Here is a 21,832-nt window from a genome sequence, read left to right as displayed (position 1 = left end):
GAGAGATATTTTGAAAGAATGAAGGTTGTTTCAGGAGACGTCAATGTGATGAGGGATTACCAGAGGAAATAAACTCGCTCTTTCAGTTAATCCCAATGGGCCAAGGCATTTATGTAGAGGGAGGGTGTGTATGTCTATGTGCATTTGTCTGTGACACAAGTACAGTGTATGTGTGTATTTGTGTGTATAATGTGGATTGTGAGCACGAGTATGTGCGCTAATTCGCATTTTGTCTGTGCGTTTGTGTGTGAGCCTGAGTGCATGTCTTGTATGCGGATATATTTGTGTATTTGCATGCATAGCTGAGAGCGTACATGTCTGTGTACATTTCCGTGTATGTGTGTGCATTAACAACATATGGCAGGCTTGTCGGTAACACAATGCTATTTATGTAAATCCAATTTACTACCACTATATCCACTCTACGCCCCTGTGCGGGTTTATATGTATGTCTTTGAGAAATAGATCCTAAACTATGCTTTGTTTAGGAGCCAGGCTCTATGTGGAGCTTAGTATTAAGCTAACGTCCAGGTCCCTTGGCGTCTCGATTCCATCAGTTCAATTTGGTTTACCTTCAAATGACCATGGAGGATGAGGGACAGATGGGCAGAGGCAGAGGTCTGGGTCTACCTGTTGTGTGTGTGAGAGCACCGTTCTTTTTTTTGTTTTCTTTTGGATTCCCCCCTTTTTTCTTTCCCCAGTTGTATGCAGCGAACTACCCCACTCTTCCGAGCCATCCCGGTCTCTGCTCCATCCCCTCTGCCGATCCGGGGAGGGCTGCAGACTACTCTACTTGCCTCCTCCGATACATGTGGAGTCACCAGCCACTTCTTTTCAGTGTGGGAGCATGGGGGGAGATCACGCTATTCCCCCCAGTTCCCCCAACCAAACAGGCACCCCGACCGACCAGAGGAGGCGGTAGTGCAGCGACCAGGACACATACCCCCATCAGTCTTCCCACCCACAGACATGGCCAATTGTGTCTGTAGGGATGCCTGACCAAGCCGGAGGTAACACGAGGATTTGAACCGGCGATCCCCGTGTTGGTAAACAACGCAATAGACCACCACGCTACCCGGACGCCACACGATTCTTTTTTACAGGCCCCTGTGGCATTCACTTGGTGATGTTGCACTGGACGGTGCTGGTCCGTGATGACATTTGAAGAAGATAGTTCACGTGTTTCTGCATGCAGTGCTGTCCCAGCAGCCACTTCTCTTTTTTTGCATTGTTTTGTTTTTACTAAACGCAGTCACTGAGTATCTATATCTAAACCTGTTACCACGTTGTCTAACTTGGCTGCCAGGCACCTATTGCACACCTATCTTTTCTTGGCAAAGGTTACCTCCACTGATGCTCTCCCTGAGATTCTCCTCATTTGAGTGGAGGGTCTAAAGAGATCGGGGAGTAATGCAGTGTCGTTTACTGCGTCCACCTGTCTTTCCCTGTGTGAAAGTAAAAACCGTCTGAAAAGGTAACGGTGTTTTAGGCTATAAATAAACATGAACTGACTCGACAGGAAATCATGGGAGGCATATCATCTATGAAACGGCAAGGAAGAAAGAGAGAGACTGAAGATGAAAAAACGAAGAAGGAGAGCTATTGAGTATAGGAAACAGAAAAAAGAGCGAGGTAGAAAGAAAACAAAGGGCTTTTGAAAGATGGGCTTACGGAAAGAGGAAAGAACTAAACAGAGAGTGAGAGTGTAAAAAGGAGGGAACGAAAAAAACAGTGATATTGATCTGAAGTTATATCACCAAGTAAAACATAACATTGCTCAGCATGAATGATCGTGGTGTACAATCTAACAATGCAGTGTGTGTATGTGTGCAACTGATGTGTGTACTTTTAACTATTATCTTATGCATAATGCATATCTAATGTCAGTTATGATAGAGTGTGTTTTTATATTCATCTGTTGTTTGAAGGAGTGTGTCAGTTCCTGTTGGTATGACTGTTATTTAGCACTGTGTAAAATGTGTGTGTTTCAACTGTTGGTGTGTGTTGCATTCATGTAGTAGTGTAAATGTGTGTGTTTGTTTGTGTGAGAGGTGAGTGTATATACATTTGGAAAAGGTTTGTGGGTACATGTAGAGCTGTATGCAGTTACTTTTGAGGGTGTTGATATGTGCGCCATTAGTGTGTGTGTGTGTGTGTGTGTGTGCATGTGTGCGTGCGTGCACTCATGTGGGTTTGACCTTGGAAATTGTGTGTAAATGTGAGTGTAACGTGTATGTCCACACATTGCCTGAGGTAGCGTGTAAGTGTGTGTGTTGGCTGAATGTGTGCATGGGTTTGTGTTTCTGAGTAAGTAAGTGTGTATGCTTCCTGAGGCAGTGAGACAGTGTATTCAGGCTATTCTTTGACCATACAAGGAAATCAGACTGAGGCCTTCAGCGGAGCTGACAGCCAGGCCTCTGTATACACACACACACCCACACACACACACACACACTGTTCATTAACTCAATTAAGATCTGTTTTTCAAAAACAAAGCAGCATCAAGATTAGAAGGCTGTAAAAATAAAAGAAAGCTATGGAAATACAGTTTGAAAAGGATTTTCTATTTTCACAAGAGATTTAAAAGCAAAGCGTGAACAAGCTAGTGTGAGACCCTCTGCTGTTATCGTTCAAACACGGCAAGGCATGATCTCCTTGTAGACTTTTAGTCTTTTCTTCTGAAACCAAGATGGCCATTTCTGAGCATCTAGGGCTACACTGATGGCTCATATATTATCATTATCTTTTTACCTATTTCCAGTTTCCCTTTGCGGTTTGCGTTATGATTTACGTTTATAAATTTCATCTCTGAAATATTCTCTGCACCATTGCACTTTATCACCTCCTATTTTGCCTGCATAAGTCAATCCTTGAGGAAAAATCTGAATATTGTTGTGTTGTAGTGTTGTTATTCTATGTTAAGTACACAGAGAGCCACGAAACCAGAGTCAAATTTCATGTAGTAAAAACCTACATGGCCAATAAACAGGATTCTGATCCTGATCGTACAATCTGTTGCTATTTATACCCTCTTTTCTACTTTTATTTCTATCCTGGTATCTGCCGCTGTGGCAATCCAGTTTACCGACAGGGTCATTAAAGCTTGAGCCAATGTAATCTAATGCATACATTACTGTGAACAGCAGACTTGTGAGCCAATTTTAGTTTTTATAACTATTGTGATAATGGTATTACTGCCTTGCTCACTGTACTTTGTAAATCCCCTGACATCATGACGACTTGAAGTTTGGAAACACCCCAGCTCAAGGGAGACTGACCCAGCTTACGTTGTAATTTGACGCCAAAAAGCTACATCAGGTGGCTCGACAGTGACACCTGCTCTTAAACACTGTTGTTGATTATGGATCAGCACATTGTTGCAAGCATTTCTCCATTTAACTTAGTCACCAAACATTAGCAATGGAGCAATAATATCAGCCATCCGTTTGGAACAGCAAATTACTGCTGTCGGAGTTTTTTGCATATTGCAATTTTTGTTGTTACATCACACATTCATGTTTGTTTGTCCATTAGAATTATTATTGGTATTACATTTTGTGTATTTCCTGTTTCTTTGTCTTTATGCATGCTCCAGGTAAGAAAATCAAAGAAAGCTGAATCAGTTCATCTGGATACAGCGTTTATTGACAGATACGTTTCATCACTCGTCTACGTGACCCTCTTCAGTCTAAACTGACTGCAGTAATCCCCATCCTTATAAGCAATACAGTGGCATAATGACCGAAACCAGCGATCAGTTTCATATGCAAATATGGGTGCGGCCATTAAGAGTTTCAATGGCCATGAGTACTATTCACAGAGAATTTGGGAATGTTTGCAGTCACAGCATTGTAAGATGCCGACAGATGTACTCTTAAGAGTACACCTTAGGAGTGCCAGGATTGCCGTGACTTGTACATTGGGGAAACTAAACAGATATTGGCCAAGAGAATGGCACAACACAGGAGAGCTAACGCATCAGGCCAGGACTCTGCAGTCTACACCCCATCTACAGGCCAGTGGCCACTCTTTCAAGGATGAGGACGTGGACATCCTTGATAGGGAGGAACGCTGGTTTGAACATGGATCAAAGAGGCCATCTATGTGAACAGGGAACGACCATCCCTGAACCGAGCATGGGTGTAAGAGTACATCTGTTGCCATCTTTAAGATGGCGACTTTAAGATTGCAAACATTCCCAAATCCTCTGTGAATCGTACCCATGGCCACTGAAACTCTAGTTAATGGCCATGCCCATATTTGCATATGAAACTGATCGTTGGTTTTGGTCATTATGCAACTGTATTGTTTATAAGGGTGGGGATACCTGCAGTCAGTTGAGACTGAAGAGGTCGGTTAAATGAGTGATGAAATGCTTCCGTCAATACACGTTGTATCCAGATGAACTGATTCAACTTTCTTTGATTCCTGTTTCTTTGCACAATGAGTGGTGCACTAGATGTTGGGGAGTATCATGTGTGTGTGCTGGAAGAATCACACTTTACAACCTTGCAAGTAAGCTGTGCTGTGACCTGTATACTGTGCAAGTGTTGTTGTTTTTTTGTAAATGTAACTGAGATTGAAATTAACTGTTATTTATATTGGCTACTAAATGGTACATGGACTGCATTTATATAGCGCTTTTGCAAGTCTACCGACCACTCAAAGTGCTTTACAGTATATGCCTCACATTCACCCATTCGCACACACATTCATACACTGATGGCGGAGGCTGCCATGCAAGGTGCCAACCTGCTCATCAGGAGCAGTTTGGGGTTCAGTGTCTTGCTCAAGGACAGTTCGACATGCTCTCTGCAGGAGCCGGGGATCGAACCAGTGTCCTTCCAATTACTAGATGACCCGCTCTACCTCCTGAGCGATGCTGCCCCTCAGTGGGGGTTTTTCTGTCAAAAGCCTTGATAAGCAGCATAGACTGTATTGAGTAAATACCAATGATGTTGCTCTAATACTGCAAACCACAGGGAAAATCCCTGACCATAGCAGCCCTCGTAAACTGGAGGGAATACAGTATGTGAGCAACAGACTTACTTCTCCTGTAGATCCAGGAGACTCTGCTCAGCCCTCTGCAGTCCCTCCAGGTCCTTCATCATCTTCCCCATGTGGTCTTTGGAGTGCCGGTTCTGGAGATAGGCAAACCAGCAACCCCCCATTCCCATCAGAATGGAGAAGCCCAGGACGAAGTCCTTCCAATGACCCTGTCTGCCTGTGTGGGGAGGAAGGACAACAAGATAGAGAAAGGGGGGGAGTCAAGTGAAGTTTATTTAAATGACAAGAGTTTACCAAAGTGCTGTATAAGTGAAGTGCCAGTAATAAAGTCAAAATTCCAAGACAGAGAACTGCAAGACACTAAAGTACAGCAGTAAAGTTCAGAAAACATCCATCTGAGAAAACTCACATGCACACATACACACAAACACACACAGATGTGCACATATGTGCCCACACACAAACACACTCCTGCACATGGACACACACACATCAACAGCCAGATTCATGAAGGCTAGAAAAGCTAAAAGAAAACAAAAAAGATTTTGAGTAGTTTTAAAAGTGCAGATGGGGCAGGTTATAGATAAGGGTTGGTTTTGCTAGATGAGCTGCCACCAGGAAGAACCCATCTACCTCAGCCGTCAGCACTGACCGTGGCACAACCAAAAGGTCCATATGAAATGCCCTCAAGTTCCTAAGGGTTGAATCACGGTGTAGGAGGCCAGAGATAGGGGCTAGCACAGTCAAAACCTCTCACACAAACGACAGTGTCCCGAGTTCAATTCTGAACTGGAATGTGAACCAAGAAATACAGAAAGAGGGAATCATTAAGACAGACCCTTGAATTGAATTCAGAGTAGAATGTCATTTGAGTTACGAAGAGCAAACTTGACAAAAGTGGATGACAGTAACAAAAAAGTCACATTTTTTGCTGCCTCTCTCTCCCTCTCCTACCTCCTTAATTATTTCGCTGTATGTACCTTTCTACTTTAATCCTCTCTTTTCCCATGCCCCTCTCTTTCCCTTACCCCCCATCTCTTTGTTTCTCTAGCCCTCTCCATATCGCTCTTTCTTTCTGTGCGCACCATGTGTGTGTGTTCATCTGTTTCACTGTGTGTTCGTGTGTGTGTGCATGTGTGTGTGTGCTTGTGTGGTCTCGGTTCGTCTCTCAGGTTGACTTGGATGGATTAGAGTCTATTTCTGTCTGGAGCCAGCAGGGCTCCACATAACTTCACATTGAACATTACTATTAACATTAACCTAGCACATTCAGCATTAGGATCGACTACGTTTTCGATTTTGTCAGTTTCGATTCTGGTTCATAGCAATTTTATTGACCGTGTTTCTTTTTATCAAAGTCAGATATGAATTTGATTCAAAATTTGACTGTTATTATTACCATAAGCTTTGAGGAAGAAACCAAAATTCTTCAAATACAAAAACTATTTGTTTGCTTTAGTGCTGTTCTTGAGTCACACTTTACAGCATTTGCTCTGGTCAGCTGTGTCGTAAACGGTCTACATGCTGTGATGACATGTGATGCTACCCAAGTCTTTGCCCTAAAATAGACCCTTGAAGAAGTGAGAATGGGCCAAAATGTCCTTAACTTTGCAAATCCTCACTCGTATGGTTAAAAACTCAAATTGATCCTCACAAGGAGAGCTGAACAAGAATGCACACACAAACACACACTGCCTTGCATACTCAGTGGTGGTCCAAACAGAACAGTGTCCAGGGCTTTGAGCTGGAGCTTCTGGGCATGGCTCCGGTCCAGAATCTTTAGAACAGACTGGGTCAAGGTGGTGTTCTTCACTGCTAACCTGAGAGACAGAGGGGAGGGACAGGTAGGGGAGACAGGTAGGGGAGAGAGAGAAAAGGTGAGAGAGAGGGTGAGACAGGAGCATGAGAGAACAAGTGACAGAAAGGGTGAGTAAGGGAGACTGAAGACAAAGAGGCAAGACAAAGTGTGGGAGTGATAACAGTGTGTCTGCATCGGTGTGCATGATTTTTTTTGTCTCTCGTGCTCACAATATGCCATCTCCACGTGTGTGTTAGTGTGGGCGTATGTAGTATCTGAGTGTGCTATCATTATGTGTGTTTTTTCTGTTCGTGTGATATTGTAGATGTGATGTTTTTCTGCATTTTGTGTTTGTATGTCTGATGTTCATGTGTGCATTCATGTGTGTTTTTATGGTTTGCCTGGCTGATATGTCTGTTTGTGATACAAGTGTGTATGTGTGTGTGTTATCTAGTATGTGCATTTGTGTTTGCCTGGTTTCTTGGCTTATTATTGTGGCGAGCTACTGTGGGAGGAATCGAGAGGCAGGGATCTCTTTTTAATGTCAATTTCCGTGTCCCATACACCACACAACCCTGGGAATGCTCTTTTATCTACATACCAAAATGGCTACCGGACAATGATTCCCCTCCCCAACGTCACTACTGGAAACGTTAGTCTCAGTCACGGTCCTACAGTCAGTCAGTGAGTCAGTAAAATGGACATCTTCTTAGTCTTAGTCCAACCCCCAAACAAACAACAACCACTATAACTAAACCAACAACATAACATCACAAAAACAACAATTTTAACTTGAATGTTAAGAGTCCCAGAATCCTTTGCGCTTCCCCAGCACAGAAATGCCGACAGTCAGAGCGACCGCCCTCTCCGGTGCTACATAGCCCGCACCTGAGGAGTTAGCTGTATTCAACAACCCCATCACCCAATACATAGCCCCTCAAATGTCCAGGGTGCTTTCGCTGGCGAACATACCGCCTAGGGCTCACAGGAAGTGCAACTGAGAGAGGCAGCGCACACTGATCAGTACATGGGGTACTACTGTCACCCCCCTCCCCAACAACAGGTGGAGGAAGGGGCCGGTGTGAGGAGAGTCTTTCCTGGTGCAGCACCACCATGCGCCCCCAGCTGGGCATGCACACCTGGTAAACTACCTCAGACAGCCGACCCACGACCTTACTGGGGCCCTGCCAGCGGCTGCGAAGCTTTGGGGAAATCCCTTTCTTGCCAATGGGACAATACACCCATACCTTGTCTCCTCACACGAAGGCCAGTCCAAGGCACTTTGTGTCATAGGTACTCCTCTGCCGCGCTCTGAAATTGACCTGGGCCCGGCGGGTGCCATCATGGACCACTTGCAGGCGGTCCCTCAGTTTTCAGAAGTAGTCTATCTCTTTTCCCCTGGCAATCTCAGGCTCGGGCAGGACCCCCGAACACCAAGTACTGCTGCAGTGAGGTGAGGGAGCGCTGGGTTGGTCCCCCCTGGGCAGTGCAGATGTCAGAGCAGTGCACATGTAGCTCCACGTCTCGTCAACAGTAAGGCCAGGAGAACCGCCCCCTGAGGCAGTGGAGAGTCTTGGTGTTCCCATAGTGCCCTGCTCCCACCGAGCCATGGACCATCTGGAGAAACTGGGGATGGAGCACACAGGGCACCAATAGCTGCAGGAGGTCACTCCCTCATTTGGGAGCTTGCCACCTCTGGTATGCCAACCTGTCGTGGTACTCAAAGTTGCCCCATTGAGAGTTGTAGGCCTTTATCTTGGGCCCCAGTGCTGACACTTCTGTCCACTTGGGACACCGCCCCATCTCCAGCCAGGGTCACGTCTGCCTCTTGCTGCTGCCTCAGTTGCTGCTTGGTCAACAGGAACCACCTATCCTCATTGCTGGCGATCTGGACGGCTGTCACCATTGGCATTATCTGGCCCTATTCCTCTTGCCGCTGGCAGTAGCGGCACTCCAGTGCCGCACCGGGGCTCTCTGCCTGTTGAGCAGCAGCTGCTTGGTGACTGGCTCAGTCTTGGAGCCTGTTCTTCCCCTGGCCGGACTGGAGCGCCATGGTCTTTGTGCTGAGGGTGATGGTTGTCCCTGACACATTAACACGGGGTCCCCAGCAGGTCAGCAGGTCCAGGCCGATGATGCACAGGTCTTGAATGTTGGCGAGCCAGAACTCGTGCGCCAGCCTTTCCCCCTGTCACCGTCATCAACTGGGTCTTGGTTGGTGGCCATACCACCAAGAGTGGACCGGTGGTGCCTGGGAGGATTCCAGGGAAATGGTAGACCCCATGTCTACCAGGGCCTGGCAGGATCGACCGCCAAGTTGGCAGTTCAGATACAATCCTTTGGTGTGACCTAGGCGGCCAACCAGCGTGCATCAGCCTTGAAGGGGGTCTGGAGACTGGAGTGGCAGTCCCATCACTAGGCCACTCCACTGTCATTTCCCCACTGGCCAGGTGACTCTGGCTTTTGGCGCCGGTGCTGGGCAGTCGCGGGCCATGTGACCAGGCTTGTCACACTGGTAATAGTGGTCAGTTGGCTGGGTTGGATGTCACCTGGATGTTGGAGGCCATCGCTGAGACTGCTATGGTGGAGGCCAAACTTGGTAGACCTCCTTTGCCTCCTCCTCTTCATCGTAGTCGGCCAACCTGACGTGTCGTTGGAGACAGGGGCCTTCTGTTGTGTAGGCCGCATGGAGAGTACCATGTTGGCCCATACAGCTTCGCAGAGAGTGTCACTGAGGGATTAGGGCATGGTGAGGTGGACATGCTGGTGCAACTGCTCCGGCATGAGCATGGAGGGCCAGCTCTTCTTGGGCGGCTGCGTTAAACTGCGGGTAACCATGTCGGGCATGCAGCTACACATCTGTGGTGAAGGTGCCCAGGTCCCTCCTTGGTGGCAACAGCTGGCTAGCTGCTCCCTGCTCTGGTCCATGAAGGATCGTTGCCCAAATTGCCTCTCCAGCGCCATGGTCAGGGCCTGGAGGTCCCGCTGCTCTGCTGGGGCTAAGTCGAGGAGTATCTAAAAAGCCTTTCTCTCCAATGCCAGGGCCAGGTGAATGGCAGCTTCTTCGTTGCTCCATCCGCCGTGCCATGCCACTAGTTGGACTTGTGAGATTTACAGCTGTAGCTGTGTCATCCTGTTGTACTTGGGCAGCTTGGTTAGTGTTCTATGCGCAGCAGCCCTCCTGGTCACTAGGGGGCGGTCAGTGGCGGTAGGCAGCAGGCGTTCTCCTGTACTGGCCCTCCTAGCCTCTAGGGGGAGGTGAGGCCGCAGCGCACTGGAGCCATCAGGGTGCGCTGGAAAATTTCCATCTCTGGCGGGCTCCGTCTTTTGCCATGCCAGGTTTTCTAAGCACCAGCAGGTCCACTCCATGTCCCACTCCAGTCTCTGGATCTCCCTCTCCATTCTTCAGCCCAATCCCACTTCTGACAGCAGTGTGGCGAGCTAGTGTGGAATAACGAGTTGAGGGGCAGATATCTCTTTTTAATGGCAATTGCTGTGTCCCATACACCGCATGACCCTGGGAATGCTCTTTTATTTGCCCACCAAAATGGCTACCGGACGACGAGTCTCCCCAGCCGACGTCACTACTGGAAATGTTAGTCTCGGTCACGGTCCTACAGTCAGTCACTCAGTAAAATGGTCATCTATTTAGTCTGAGTCAAACCCCCAAACAAACAACACAGCCACAATAACTAAAACAACAACACAACATCACTAAAACAACAATTTTAACATGAATGTTAACAGTCCCAGAATCCCTTGCGCTCCCCCAGCGCAGAACTGCTGACAGTCAGAGCAAACGCCCTCTCTGGTTGCTACAATATGTTTGTGCATGTCCATCTGTCAGTTGTGTGTGTGTGTGTGTGTGTGTGTGTGTGAATTCATGTGTGAGCTTGGGTTCTATGTGATTGACATCTGTGTGTGTGCATGCATGCGTGTGTGCGTTATCTACCTTGGTAAGGCCTTGCCATCAAGTTTATTTTTTCTGAAGCTGTCTGTGTACTGAGATAGCTCTACATGGTGAGCCAGCCAATCTTCTACCTCCTCAATGGTCCAGTTATACACTGTTCACACACACACACACACACACACACACACACACACACACACACACACACACACACACACACACAGAGGAAAAGAAACAATACATTAAGAAAGAACCCAGTTTAAAATGTGATTAATTGGTAACATGTTAATGTTTGTGTTCTAATAAAGTCAACAACAAATGCATCCAGAGGACTAGTTGCACTGCGCAGGTGTGAATGTGTGTGCCTGTTTAGCACTCCTTGCCCCTGTAACATGCTTTAAACAACAACTTGGACTTGGTCAAGCCATCAGATTTTTGATGAATAAAATAAACTTGTATAGGGAAAAAAACAGACAGTGAAACGGAAACAGAAACTAATAAGCAAAATAAAATGATAGAGTAGAATCATTTTCATCCAGTTCATGATTATTTGAATACTGCCAACTGCTGGTAAGTGGAGGTTCATAACGGGTTATATAATGGCAGACGACTTTTAGAGTAAATTAACTTTTATCTGCAGAAGATGGCTGTAATCTCAAAGAAACATACCCTCTTCCTGACGACCTCTGATCATTATGGCAGAGTACAAGAAAATTATCAACAGGAAATCCTGGTGTAAAAGGAAAGCTTCACATAATTATTTCACCAATAAAAACATGAAGTCAACTTAAAATATGAATAGATACTAATGTATGCATCCAATCCATTTTTAGGAGCGTAGGGAATGCATTTAAGTTTGGTATGATTAGCAGAGCAGTAGGAAGGCTGGAAGAAGACACGTGAGAGAGAGCTGTGGTAGTATTTGCTCGTAAGCAAGTACACATCCTGAGACAGTGGCCTGAATCACTTGACTATGTCAGTGCACCTATGTAATCCATTACTTTTCACTAAGAAAAAGGCTTATTTCACTTATTTGAAGTTTCAGGGCAGAAATGATGAACAAGGGGGGGTTATTTTCAGAAATTTTAAAAATAGTTACTATATCTGAGGGGAGGATTTGATGGCAATTCTCTTACTGACATCCTGATTTAACTTGGAATCATCCCAGTAAAGCACGTCTCCTTAACAATATATGGTTTATGGCATGAATAAACAGGCTACTGCTGCTATGGAGGTAGCCTGTAGTAAAGCCTAACATTTACTGCTAAAACTTTTATGTAGTATCAAACGCATTACAGCAGAAACCCCTTATTTTGGTCACAGTTACAGTGATCAACTGCTCCTACTGATCAAAAGTCATCAGGCAAGGTGTCCGGGTAGTGTGGGGGTCTATTCTGTTGCCTACCAACACGGGGATCACTGGTTTGATTGCCTGTGTTACCGCCGGTTTGGTCGGGGGTCCCTACAGACACAATTGGCCTTGTCTGCAGGTGGGAAGCTGGGGGTATGTGTCCTGGTCGCTGCACTAGCACCTCCTTTGGTCAGTCGGGATGCCTGTTCGGGGAAGAGGGGGAACTGGGGGGGGGGTAGCATGATGCTCCCACACGTTATGTCCCCCTGGCAAAACTCCTCACTGTCAGGTGAAAAGAAGCGGCTGGCGACTCCACGTGTATTGGAGGAGGCATGTGGTAGTCTGCAGCCCTCACCAGATCAGCCAAGGGGGTGGAGCAGTGATCAGGACGGCTCGGAAGAGTCGGGTAATTGGCCGGATACAATTGGGGAGAAAAAGGGGGGAAAAAAAAAATCAAAAAAAAAAAAAATAAAGCCATCAGATAGAATCACTTCTATACTAATGCTGTTTACGTAATAGGTTACTGTGATCAATCAGTCCGCTCAAAGTGATAATTTTGGATCTTTCAGACATGGGAAACCAAGGTTATTCAGCAAAACTAATGTAAGAATGTTTGATTATTTTTTTGCTTATTCTCATGATCCTGAACAGCTCTGCTCTGAAAAGCCGAAAAGCCTCCTGCACAAGCACTGGATAGCCTAAAGTGGCATAGGCTTTCTTTCAATTCTAGGCTTCAGCTTACTGTTATTAAGCAATGTTATCGTAACCTTTAGTCTATAAATTCCCGTTTGACGCAGCTGATATTTTATTACAGTACAACAGCTGACAGTAGGCTATTGTCGTTCAGTCAATTAAATCCAGTAAAATAGAGAAGTTGTCAGTTTCATTATATGAACTGTTCACATGTCAATTAGATCAATGCTTCCCAAATCCAGTCCTCAAGACCCGTTTTCAATGTAGCCCTTTCAAGTTTTATCAAATGCACAACAATGCAGTGGTGGCAGACATTACTGGCAATGAAATGCTTAGGTATCAGGCTCATCTCAAGTAGCTAAAAAAAAATGTGACATTTAAATCTAAAGTTAGAATAAAATATAAAATTTAACAGTATTTACAGTTCAAAAAACTTGAAATTAAACTAAAATCTAAAATCTAAAATTCAACATTTAACAGTCTGAAATGTACAGTATTTACAGAGGTAAGCTCTAAAATAACTGAGAAAAGAAATAAAAATATGTAAGTGACAAAATGAAAAATGACAGCAGCAGCTGAGGTAAATATGGTTGTGTAAATAATATGTAATAAATAAGTATATGTACATAGTGCAGGAATGGGTACAATAGAAAAGTGAACAGTGCAGTATAAAGTGAGAAGTGGGGATTTTGCAAGGGAGAGAGAGAGAGAGAGAGAGAGAGAGAGAGAGAGAGAGAGAGAGAGAGAGAGAGAGAGAGGAGAGAGGGGGAGAGAGAGGGAGCAAGAGATAGATGTGCGTGTTTGCTCAAGGGTCCAGAGTCTATGGGTTCAAGAGTCTTATGCCTTGTGGGTAAAAGTTATTCTTAAGCCTGTTAGATCAGGCCCAAACAGTCCAGTATTTTTTGCAAGACAGTAACAGAGTGAACAGTTTGTGGCTGGGGTGGCTGTGGTCCCCAACTATCTGTTGGGCTTTCTTCTTCCACCTCTGAGTGTAGAGGTCTGGCATGGCTGATAGCCCAGTCCTGATGATGTGCTGTGCTGTTTTCATTACCCTCTGTAGACCCTTCTGGTCAAGAGTGATGCAGCTGTTATCCCAGAGGGTGATGCAGCCAGCCAGGATACTCTCGATGGTATGTCTGTAGAATTTGCAGCGTATCCTGGAGTCCATGCCAAACTTCTTCAGCCTGAGGAGATAGAAGAGCCGTCATCTTGCTGCCTTGACAACAATGCTGGTATGGTGTGAACAGGTCAGGTCCTCGCTGATGTTCATCCCAAGGAACCCGAAGCTGCAGATTCTCTCCACTGCTGACCCACGGATGTGGATGGAAGTGTGTCCTCCCCCTTGCAGCTTCTTCTAGTCCACTATTAGCTCCTTAGTTTTGCTGATGTTGAGATGGGGGTTGTTCGCCTGACGCCATGATGTCAGAGCTCTCGCCTCATCTCTGTAGGCCATCTCGTCATTGTCTGTGATCAGGTCAATGACGGTGGTGTCATCAGGAAACTTAATGGTGGTGTTGGAGCTGTGTGGCCACGCAGTCATGTGTGAACACAGAGTACAGAGGGGGCTAAGCACACAGCCCTGGGGGACTCCAGTGCTGAGAGTCAGTGTGGAGGAGGTGGTGCCCATCCTCACTACCTGTGTTCTGCCCATCAGGAAATCCAGGATCCAGCTGCACAGGGCGGTGTTGAGTCCTAGGTCTCTGAGCTTAGTGACAAGCTTTGAGGGCACAATGGTGTTGAATGCTGTAGTCAATTGAACAGCAATCTCGCATGTGTTCCTCTGTTCCAGGTGGGGGAGAGTAGTGTGGAGGGTGAAGGCAATGGTGTCATCAGTTAATCTGTTCACCCTGTAGGCAAACTGTAGTGGGTCCAGGGTGTCAGGCAGCAGTGAGGTAATGTGGGTTTGGACTAGCCCCTTGAAGCCCTTCATGATGACTGGTGTGAGTGCTACTGGGCAGTAGTCATTTATGTAGAGCACCTTTGGCTTCTTCAGAATAGGGACGATGGCATTCTTTTTGAGGCACATGGGGAATGTAGACTGGAACAGGGAGAGGTTGAAGATGTCTGTAAACACATTTGCCAGTTGGTCTACACACACCTTGAGAACGTGGCCCAGGATAGCATCTGGACCAGAAGCCTTGCATGGATTAATCTTTTTGAAGGATTTGTACACTTCTACCCTAGTTATTTCCACTGGGCAGGAGTCTTGGACCATTTGTGTAACTGTGACAGAGGAAGATATGTTGGCCTCAAAGTGTGCATAAAGAGTGTTCAGTTCATCGGAGAGAGAAGCAGACCCTTCTAAAACACTAATAAAGAAGAAAAAATAGGGAGTAGTTCACTGGGTCAAGAACAATAGTATTTGTTATGTCTGAAGAAAAAAAATCAGGGGTTCTTCGACGATAGGGCAAGTAGTCAAGTGAGAATAGTAATGGAAGTCCATGGGGGAAGTCCAGGGGCCAGTTTTAGAGACAGAAACACGACTGTGCAATGGGCTCACCAGTATCGCCCATTGTGGCCAACTTATATATGGAAGAGGTAGAACACAGAGGCCTGAACTCCTTCAGAGGAACACCTCCAAGCAACTGGTTCAGATATGTGGACGGCATATGGGTCAAAATCCAAACACAAGAGGTGCAAGCGTTTACCAAACACATCAACTTAGTGGACAAGAACATTAAGTTCACAAGGGAAGATGTAAAGAACAACAGTTTGACCTTCTTGGACTGTGACGTCCACATTGGGGAAGACAGGAGCCTCCACATTGGGGTTTACAGGAAACCTACACACACAGACCAATATCTACTTTTCGACTCACACCACCCGCTGGAACACAAACTGAGGGCCATCAGAACTTTGCAACACAGAGCTGACAATGTGCCCAGCAGCACTCAGGCCCAACGAGAAGAACACAAACACCTGAGTGGAGCTTTAAAAACCTGTGGCTACCCCAGTTGGACCTTTGTGAAAACTGCAACAGGTTCCAAAAAGACCAACCAGGTGAGCGACGAGGAGAAAAGGAACAGAAGGAATAGCACAGTCATCCCGTATGTTTCTGGGGTCTCCGAGAAACTCAGGAGAATGTTCAACAAACACCGCATCCCGGTGTACTTCAAACACAGCAACACACTCCGACAAAGACTGGTTCATCCCAAAGACCATGTACCACACACCTGGAAAAGCAATCTGGTGTATGCTGTACAATGCAACTAGGATTGCACTGACCTATACATAGGAGAAACCAAACAACCACTACCCAAACGGATGGCCCAACACAGAAGGCCAAACTCCTCAGGACAAGACTCAGCAGTCTATCTACACCTAAAGGAGAAGACACGCTCCTTCGAGGACAGCAATGTACACATTTTGGACAGAGAAGATAGATGGTTCGAAAGAGGGGTGAAGGCAGCCATCTATGCGAAACTGGAAAAACCATCCCTCAACAGAGGAGGAGGTCTGCGACACCACCTATCTCCCACTTACAATGCCATCCTTTCATCTCTACCCAGGAGACTCAAGAAGCCTAACCTCCAAGAACAACAGTCGGTCACTAACGGCTCCAACGACTCTCATGACCACTGAACAATGAAGTTGAAACTAACCCCCCCCCAACGACCGTCGCTGCTAAACAAATGCAAATCAATAGCTCCGATGGCGATGGGCCCAGCTGCACATCGGTGCACAGGAGAGCCACGCATATAAAATAGCTCCGATAACGACGGGCGCGGCCATAACATTGGTACACAAAAGAGCCACTCATATCTATGGCTCTGTTAGCAACGGGCGTTGGTAAACATTGGATCACAAAGAGCCACGCATATCAATAGCTCCGACAATGACTCCTAGAGGATAAGTATCTGAGTTTCATCATCAGGCAGTCAGACTAGCTTGGTCTAGTCAGAAAGGCACAAACTGAGGAAGCCTCTTGGATGAGAGGCGGAACGTCTTCACGGATATATACCAAGTCCAGTTTCACTTGATTCAACTCCTTTGGATAACCATGACCTGGATGAATGAGAACATTCACAGACACAAATGAGAACATTCACAGACAAGTCCATGGTATTGGTTGGCAGTCTAAAAAGGATCCGAGGCACTCTGATCTAATACTACTACTACTTTCGGCTGCTCCTGTTGAGGGTCGCCACAGCGTATCATCCATTTCCATTTCTTCCTGTCTTCTGCATCTTCCTCTGTCACATCAGCCATCTGCATGTCTTCCCTCACCACATACATAAACCTCCTCTTTGGTCTTCCTCTTCCCTGGCAGCTCCATATTCAGCATCCTTCTCCCAATATACCCACCATCTCTCCTCCACACATGTCCAAGCCATCTCAATCTTGCCTCTCTTGCTTTGTCTCCAAACCATCCAACTTGAGCGGTCCCGAGGCACTCTGACGGTAAGCTAAAAATCCTTTATTAAATCATGGATAAACCAATGCATTTCGACTTGGAGAGTCTTCATCAGTGTATAAGGTACAATGAGGACAAGTGTGCAATTTAAAACTCTTGAAGTGGTCGTGTGACTAGGTCACATGGCATGTCGATTCTGCCCCTTGAAGAGACCATGTACAAAACATAGTACTGTTAGTAGTAATGGTGCCCTCCCTGGTGAACATATTTGCTTGCTCCACTTTGGAACGCTGAGTTTTGCTTGTATTTTTATTTAGTTAGTTTTTAGTACCCTTCAGAAATGTCACACACTGCTGGTTTATGACAAGCAGGCACTGTTGGACACCATCAGGCCGCATTATGACAGTATTCACTGGTCTTATACCTCCGGACCCAGACTACATTGTTCACTCAACACCAAGCCAACTCCATCTCCAAAAAGGCCCTCCAGCACTGCACTTGAGTAAGGAAGGCAACCAGAGGAGATCCCTGCTGAGGTGCAAGCAAGCCAAGAGAGGGGGGCCTTCATGTTAGGCTAATCAACCACCACTACCGAACCTCCTGCTAGCTATTGTACAGTCACTGGAAAATAGTTTGTTGAGCTGAGAGCCAGGATAACACAACGTGAAATTAGAGACTGCTGCACCCTAATATTCATGGAGACATGGCTGTCAGCCAGTGTACCAGACTCAGTGGTGCAGCTACAAACCCACTCCATTCACTGAGGAGACTGCACTGTTGTCTCCAGTAAGGCTAAAGGGGGAGGTGCTTGCATTTTTCTAAACAACACATGGTGTGAGGGCATACAGACTGTACACAAGCTTCGTTCGCCAGACATGGAACTGCTACTGTTGAAATGTCGGCCCTTCTACCTACCAAGGGAATTCTGTGATGCGTTGTTAGCCGCTGTTTCCATCCCACCACATCAGCAGCACTCAGTTTACGTCATGATGTCATCAGCGCTCAGGAAACTACACACTGTGATGCTGTTTTCATCATCGTGGGAGACTTCAACCACTACAATCTACGGGCTGTGCTACCAAAATATTACCAGCATGTGAATATCCCCACAAGAGACCAGAATACCTTGGATCATGTGTACAATAACATCCGGAATGCCTACAAAGCTGCCCCCCACCCCGCCCCTTTTGACTTTTAAGACCATCATCTCTCCATTCCTATGCCCAGCCTACAGACAAAGACTCAAGCAGATTACCCCTGTGAGTAAACAAGTCAAACTTTGGTCCCCAGAGACTGAGAGAGCATTATGCAAGACTGTTTAGCAAACACAGACTGAGATGTGTTTAAAGCTGTAGCCACACAAGAGAATTCTTTTATAAACATAGAGAAGTATGCCGAATGTGTGACTGGTTACATCAGTACCTGGCATTGACACTATAGTACCCACTATACAGGTTAGAAAATATCCAAATCAGAAGCCCTGGATAGATAGTCAAGTATGACACATGCTGAATGCTTGCTCTCTTGTGTTTAGATCACGCAATGAGGAGTATTACAAACAGGAAAGTACAGATTACGGAAAACAATCAAAGAGGCAAAACAGCACTACAAACAGAAACTGAGAGGCTTACTACTCTACTACTGATACTGGGCTTATGTGGCAAGGCTTACAATAGATCCTGGACTATAAGGGCACCGTCATATAAATAACCAACACCACCATCTCCCTAACTGAACAGCTTAATAAATTCTATTCTAACTTTGAGACCTCTAATAGTGAAACACAGAGGAGGTTCTCACACAATCAGAACATTCAAGAAGCCCCAATTGACAGTCTTATCAGCTGATGTACACAAAGTCCTGAGGAGGCTCAATCCCAGCAACGCAGCAGGCCCAGATAACATCCCTGGGCGGGCCCTCAAAACATGAGCTACAGAACTGACTTATATTTTCATCTCCATTTTCAACCTGTCTCTTGCACAGGCTTCAGTCCCAACCTGCTTTAAAACCACCACCATCATCCCATTCCCTAAGATGAGCCAAGTCACTTGTCTGAACAACTATGGCTAGTTTCACTCACTCCAGTCATAAGGAAGTACTTAGAGAGATTGGTTCTGGCCCACATTCAGAGTAATACACCTGAGTCACTGGACCCCCTGCAGTATGCGTATCGCCCCAACAGATCCATTGAGGACACTATCTCGGCAGCACTGCATATAGCCCTGTCCCACCTGGAAAACAAAGATTCTTATGTCAGAATGCTCTTCATACATTAACAGCTAAGCCTTTAACACAGTCCTTCCCCACAAACTCACAAACACACTATATACCCTTGGCCTGAACCCCACACTGTAACTGGCTGTTAAATTTCCTCACTGGCAGGCTGCAGTCTGTCAGAATTGGACATCTAACCTCAAACAATGTGGTGACGAACACTGGCGCCACATAAGGATAATAATAATCATTACATTTATATAGCACTTTTCTAGACACCCAAAGCACTTCACAGTGAAGGGGGTTACTAACCTCAATCACCATCAATGTGTAGCAACCACCTGGGTGATGCACGGCAGCCATTTTGCACCAGAATGCTCACCACACATCAGCTTGTGGTGGAAAGGGAGGAATCACTGAGCCAGTTACATGGGGGAGATGAGGTGTTCAGCTGGAGAGAGCTTGGTTGGGAATTTTGCCAGGACAACAGGGAAGCCCCTACTCTTTGCAATAAGTGCCATGGGATCTTTAATAACCACAGTGGAACCTCGACCTAAGGACCTTGGTTTAACGTCTCATCCGGAGGACAGCACAGTGCCTCCTCATTGCATTGGGATTTAGATATTTGTTGTTATTATTAGGACCAGAGGGAAAACCGCCCCCTACTGCCCATCAACACCACTTCCCGGAGCAACTCAGTTTTTCCTGGGAGGTCTCCCATCCAAGTACTAGCCAAGCCCATACTTGCTTGGCTTCTGTCATTTGGCAGAGCCAGAGTACATGTTGGTATGGCTGCCAGCAAAGGATGTGTCCTTAGCCCCATGCACTACACACTATTCACCTATGACTGTGTCACCTCACACAAGGATAACACTATGCTGAAATTTGCTGATGACAACACAATCATTGGTCTGATCATTTTCTTTCTATTCTTTATGTTCTTTTTGGTAATGGCATTCAGAATGAAAGGCAAAGGAAGAATTTCATTGTCCAGGGAAATTATGCATATGACAATAACCGCTTGACTTATGACTGACTTGAACAAAACAGTGTGAACAACAAAACAAGTTTAAACATATACTGTAAACAACCTCACACATATAATGGCAGAAAGGCAAACGATAAGAGTGAATATTCAATCACAAATTGATAAAGTATAGGACAAACAGTGATATACAGTAGTGTAGATAAACAGCACTCTAATGGCATCCTAACATGTGAAAATACTCATGATGAATAACCTTCAATAATATTTGTAAAAAACAAGTAGTCAAAGCTAATAATGACAATGGTGGTGTAATAATATTCATAATAATATTCAGTCCTAGGAGGAAGTTATAATGATAATATACAGAGAGAAAGTATAGTATAGCAACACAGTAATCCACATAAAACAGTGTAGACAAATCTACATAGATGCTCTATCCCATGATAAAAAAGTTATAGGAAGGGGGAGAAGTCAATTTCCTTGTTAAGGCCTGGAAAGGAAGTGGCCTTGAGGGTATCTATCCAAAAAGTCTCCCATTGAAGGAGTCGTTTGAGTCTCTCATCACCCCTCGAGGGTGTCTGGATGGGAGAGCAGGCACTGGATCAGCTGGGAGAGCTTGGTCTGCTTCGTCCAGTGGGCCCGGGGACCACGACCTCTGCATGGAGCATGCCCGAGGAGGAAATGCAGAGGGCGGTCTGACAGGATGTGGGGTGGGTTAAGCTAACTGCTAACCCATGCAGACCAGAGGTTCCAACAGTCATCCTGGCTGGCATTCGTTCCCTTGGACAGTGATTTTTTGTTTAGTTTGGATATATGCGTTCGTTTGGGTATGTGTGTTCTTTTAGTTTTTGTATGTGTTTTTGTCTTTGTGTTGTACTGCTGTGGGCTGGGGGAAACAGCATTTTGTTTCATTTCATGTACACAAGTGCGTGAAGTGAAATGACAAAGTGTTCTCGATTCTGGAACATTTAGGAATTACCTCGATGGCCATGGCTTTCAAAGAATCTGGGTTAGTGTTGCCCACAGCCTTGTAGTGCAAAGCTTCAGCATTAAAATGTCTTTTGACTAAAAATACCCACAAAATTATCTCTGTTGACGTTGTTGCAATGAATGCAGGAGCCACATCTGAAAGTGTCAGTGGGTTGGGGGAGGGGGCACTCTTCACCAGCCTGTCTTTTAGCTTTGCTAATTGCAACACAACTTTTTTGTTTACAGACTTGAATGTGAGTGTGGCTGTTTCTATATTGGCCACACAAAATGCAAGCTGCAGGAAAGATTTATATACGCTATCAGGACCCACAACCCCAGCTACCCCATGCTAGAGCACTACAAGGTTGTCGGCCACACTAACCCAGATACTTTGAAAGCCATGGCCATCGAGGTAATTCCTAAATATGTAAGGGGTGGTGACAGACTCAAACAACTCCTTCCACGGGAGACTTTTTGGATTGATACCATCAAGGCCACTTCCTTTCAAGGCCTTAATGAGGAAATTGACTTCTCCCCCTCCCTACAATTTA

The 21,832-nt window shown here is 45.8% G+C and overlaps 1 protein-coding gene across 1 annotated transcript in view; it reads right to left on the bottom strand.

Annotated features, from left to right (window-relative positions):
* The window catches only part of stim1b (stromal interaction molecule 1b), an 86,512-nt gene that overhangs the window by 13,348 nt on the left and 51,332 nt on the right, over positions 1-21,832 (bottom strand). The window contains exons 5-7 of the mRNA XM_056284841.1: positions 10,755-10,866; positions 6,712-6,827; positions 5,050-5,224 (exon numbers count right to left, since the gene is read on the bottom strand). Coding sequence (XP_056140816.1) covers positions 5,050-5,224; positions 6,712-6,827; positions 10,755-10,866 — 403 coding nt within the window. The remainder of the gene's footprint in view (positions 1-5,049; positions 5,225-6,711; positions 6,828-10,754; positions 10,867-21,832) is intronic.

The sequence above is a fragment of the Lampris incognitus genome, chromosome 8 (assembly GCF_029633865.1).
Source record: "Lampris incognitus isolate fLamInc1 chromosome 8, fLamInc1.hap2, whole genome shotgun sequence".
Lineage (NCBI taxonomy): Eukaryota > Metazoa > Chordata > Actinopteri > Lampriformes > Lampridae > Lampris > Lampris incognitus.
Note: the sequence above shows the minus strand (reverse complement) of the source record. Positions and strands in the feature narration are given on the sequence as shown.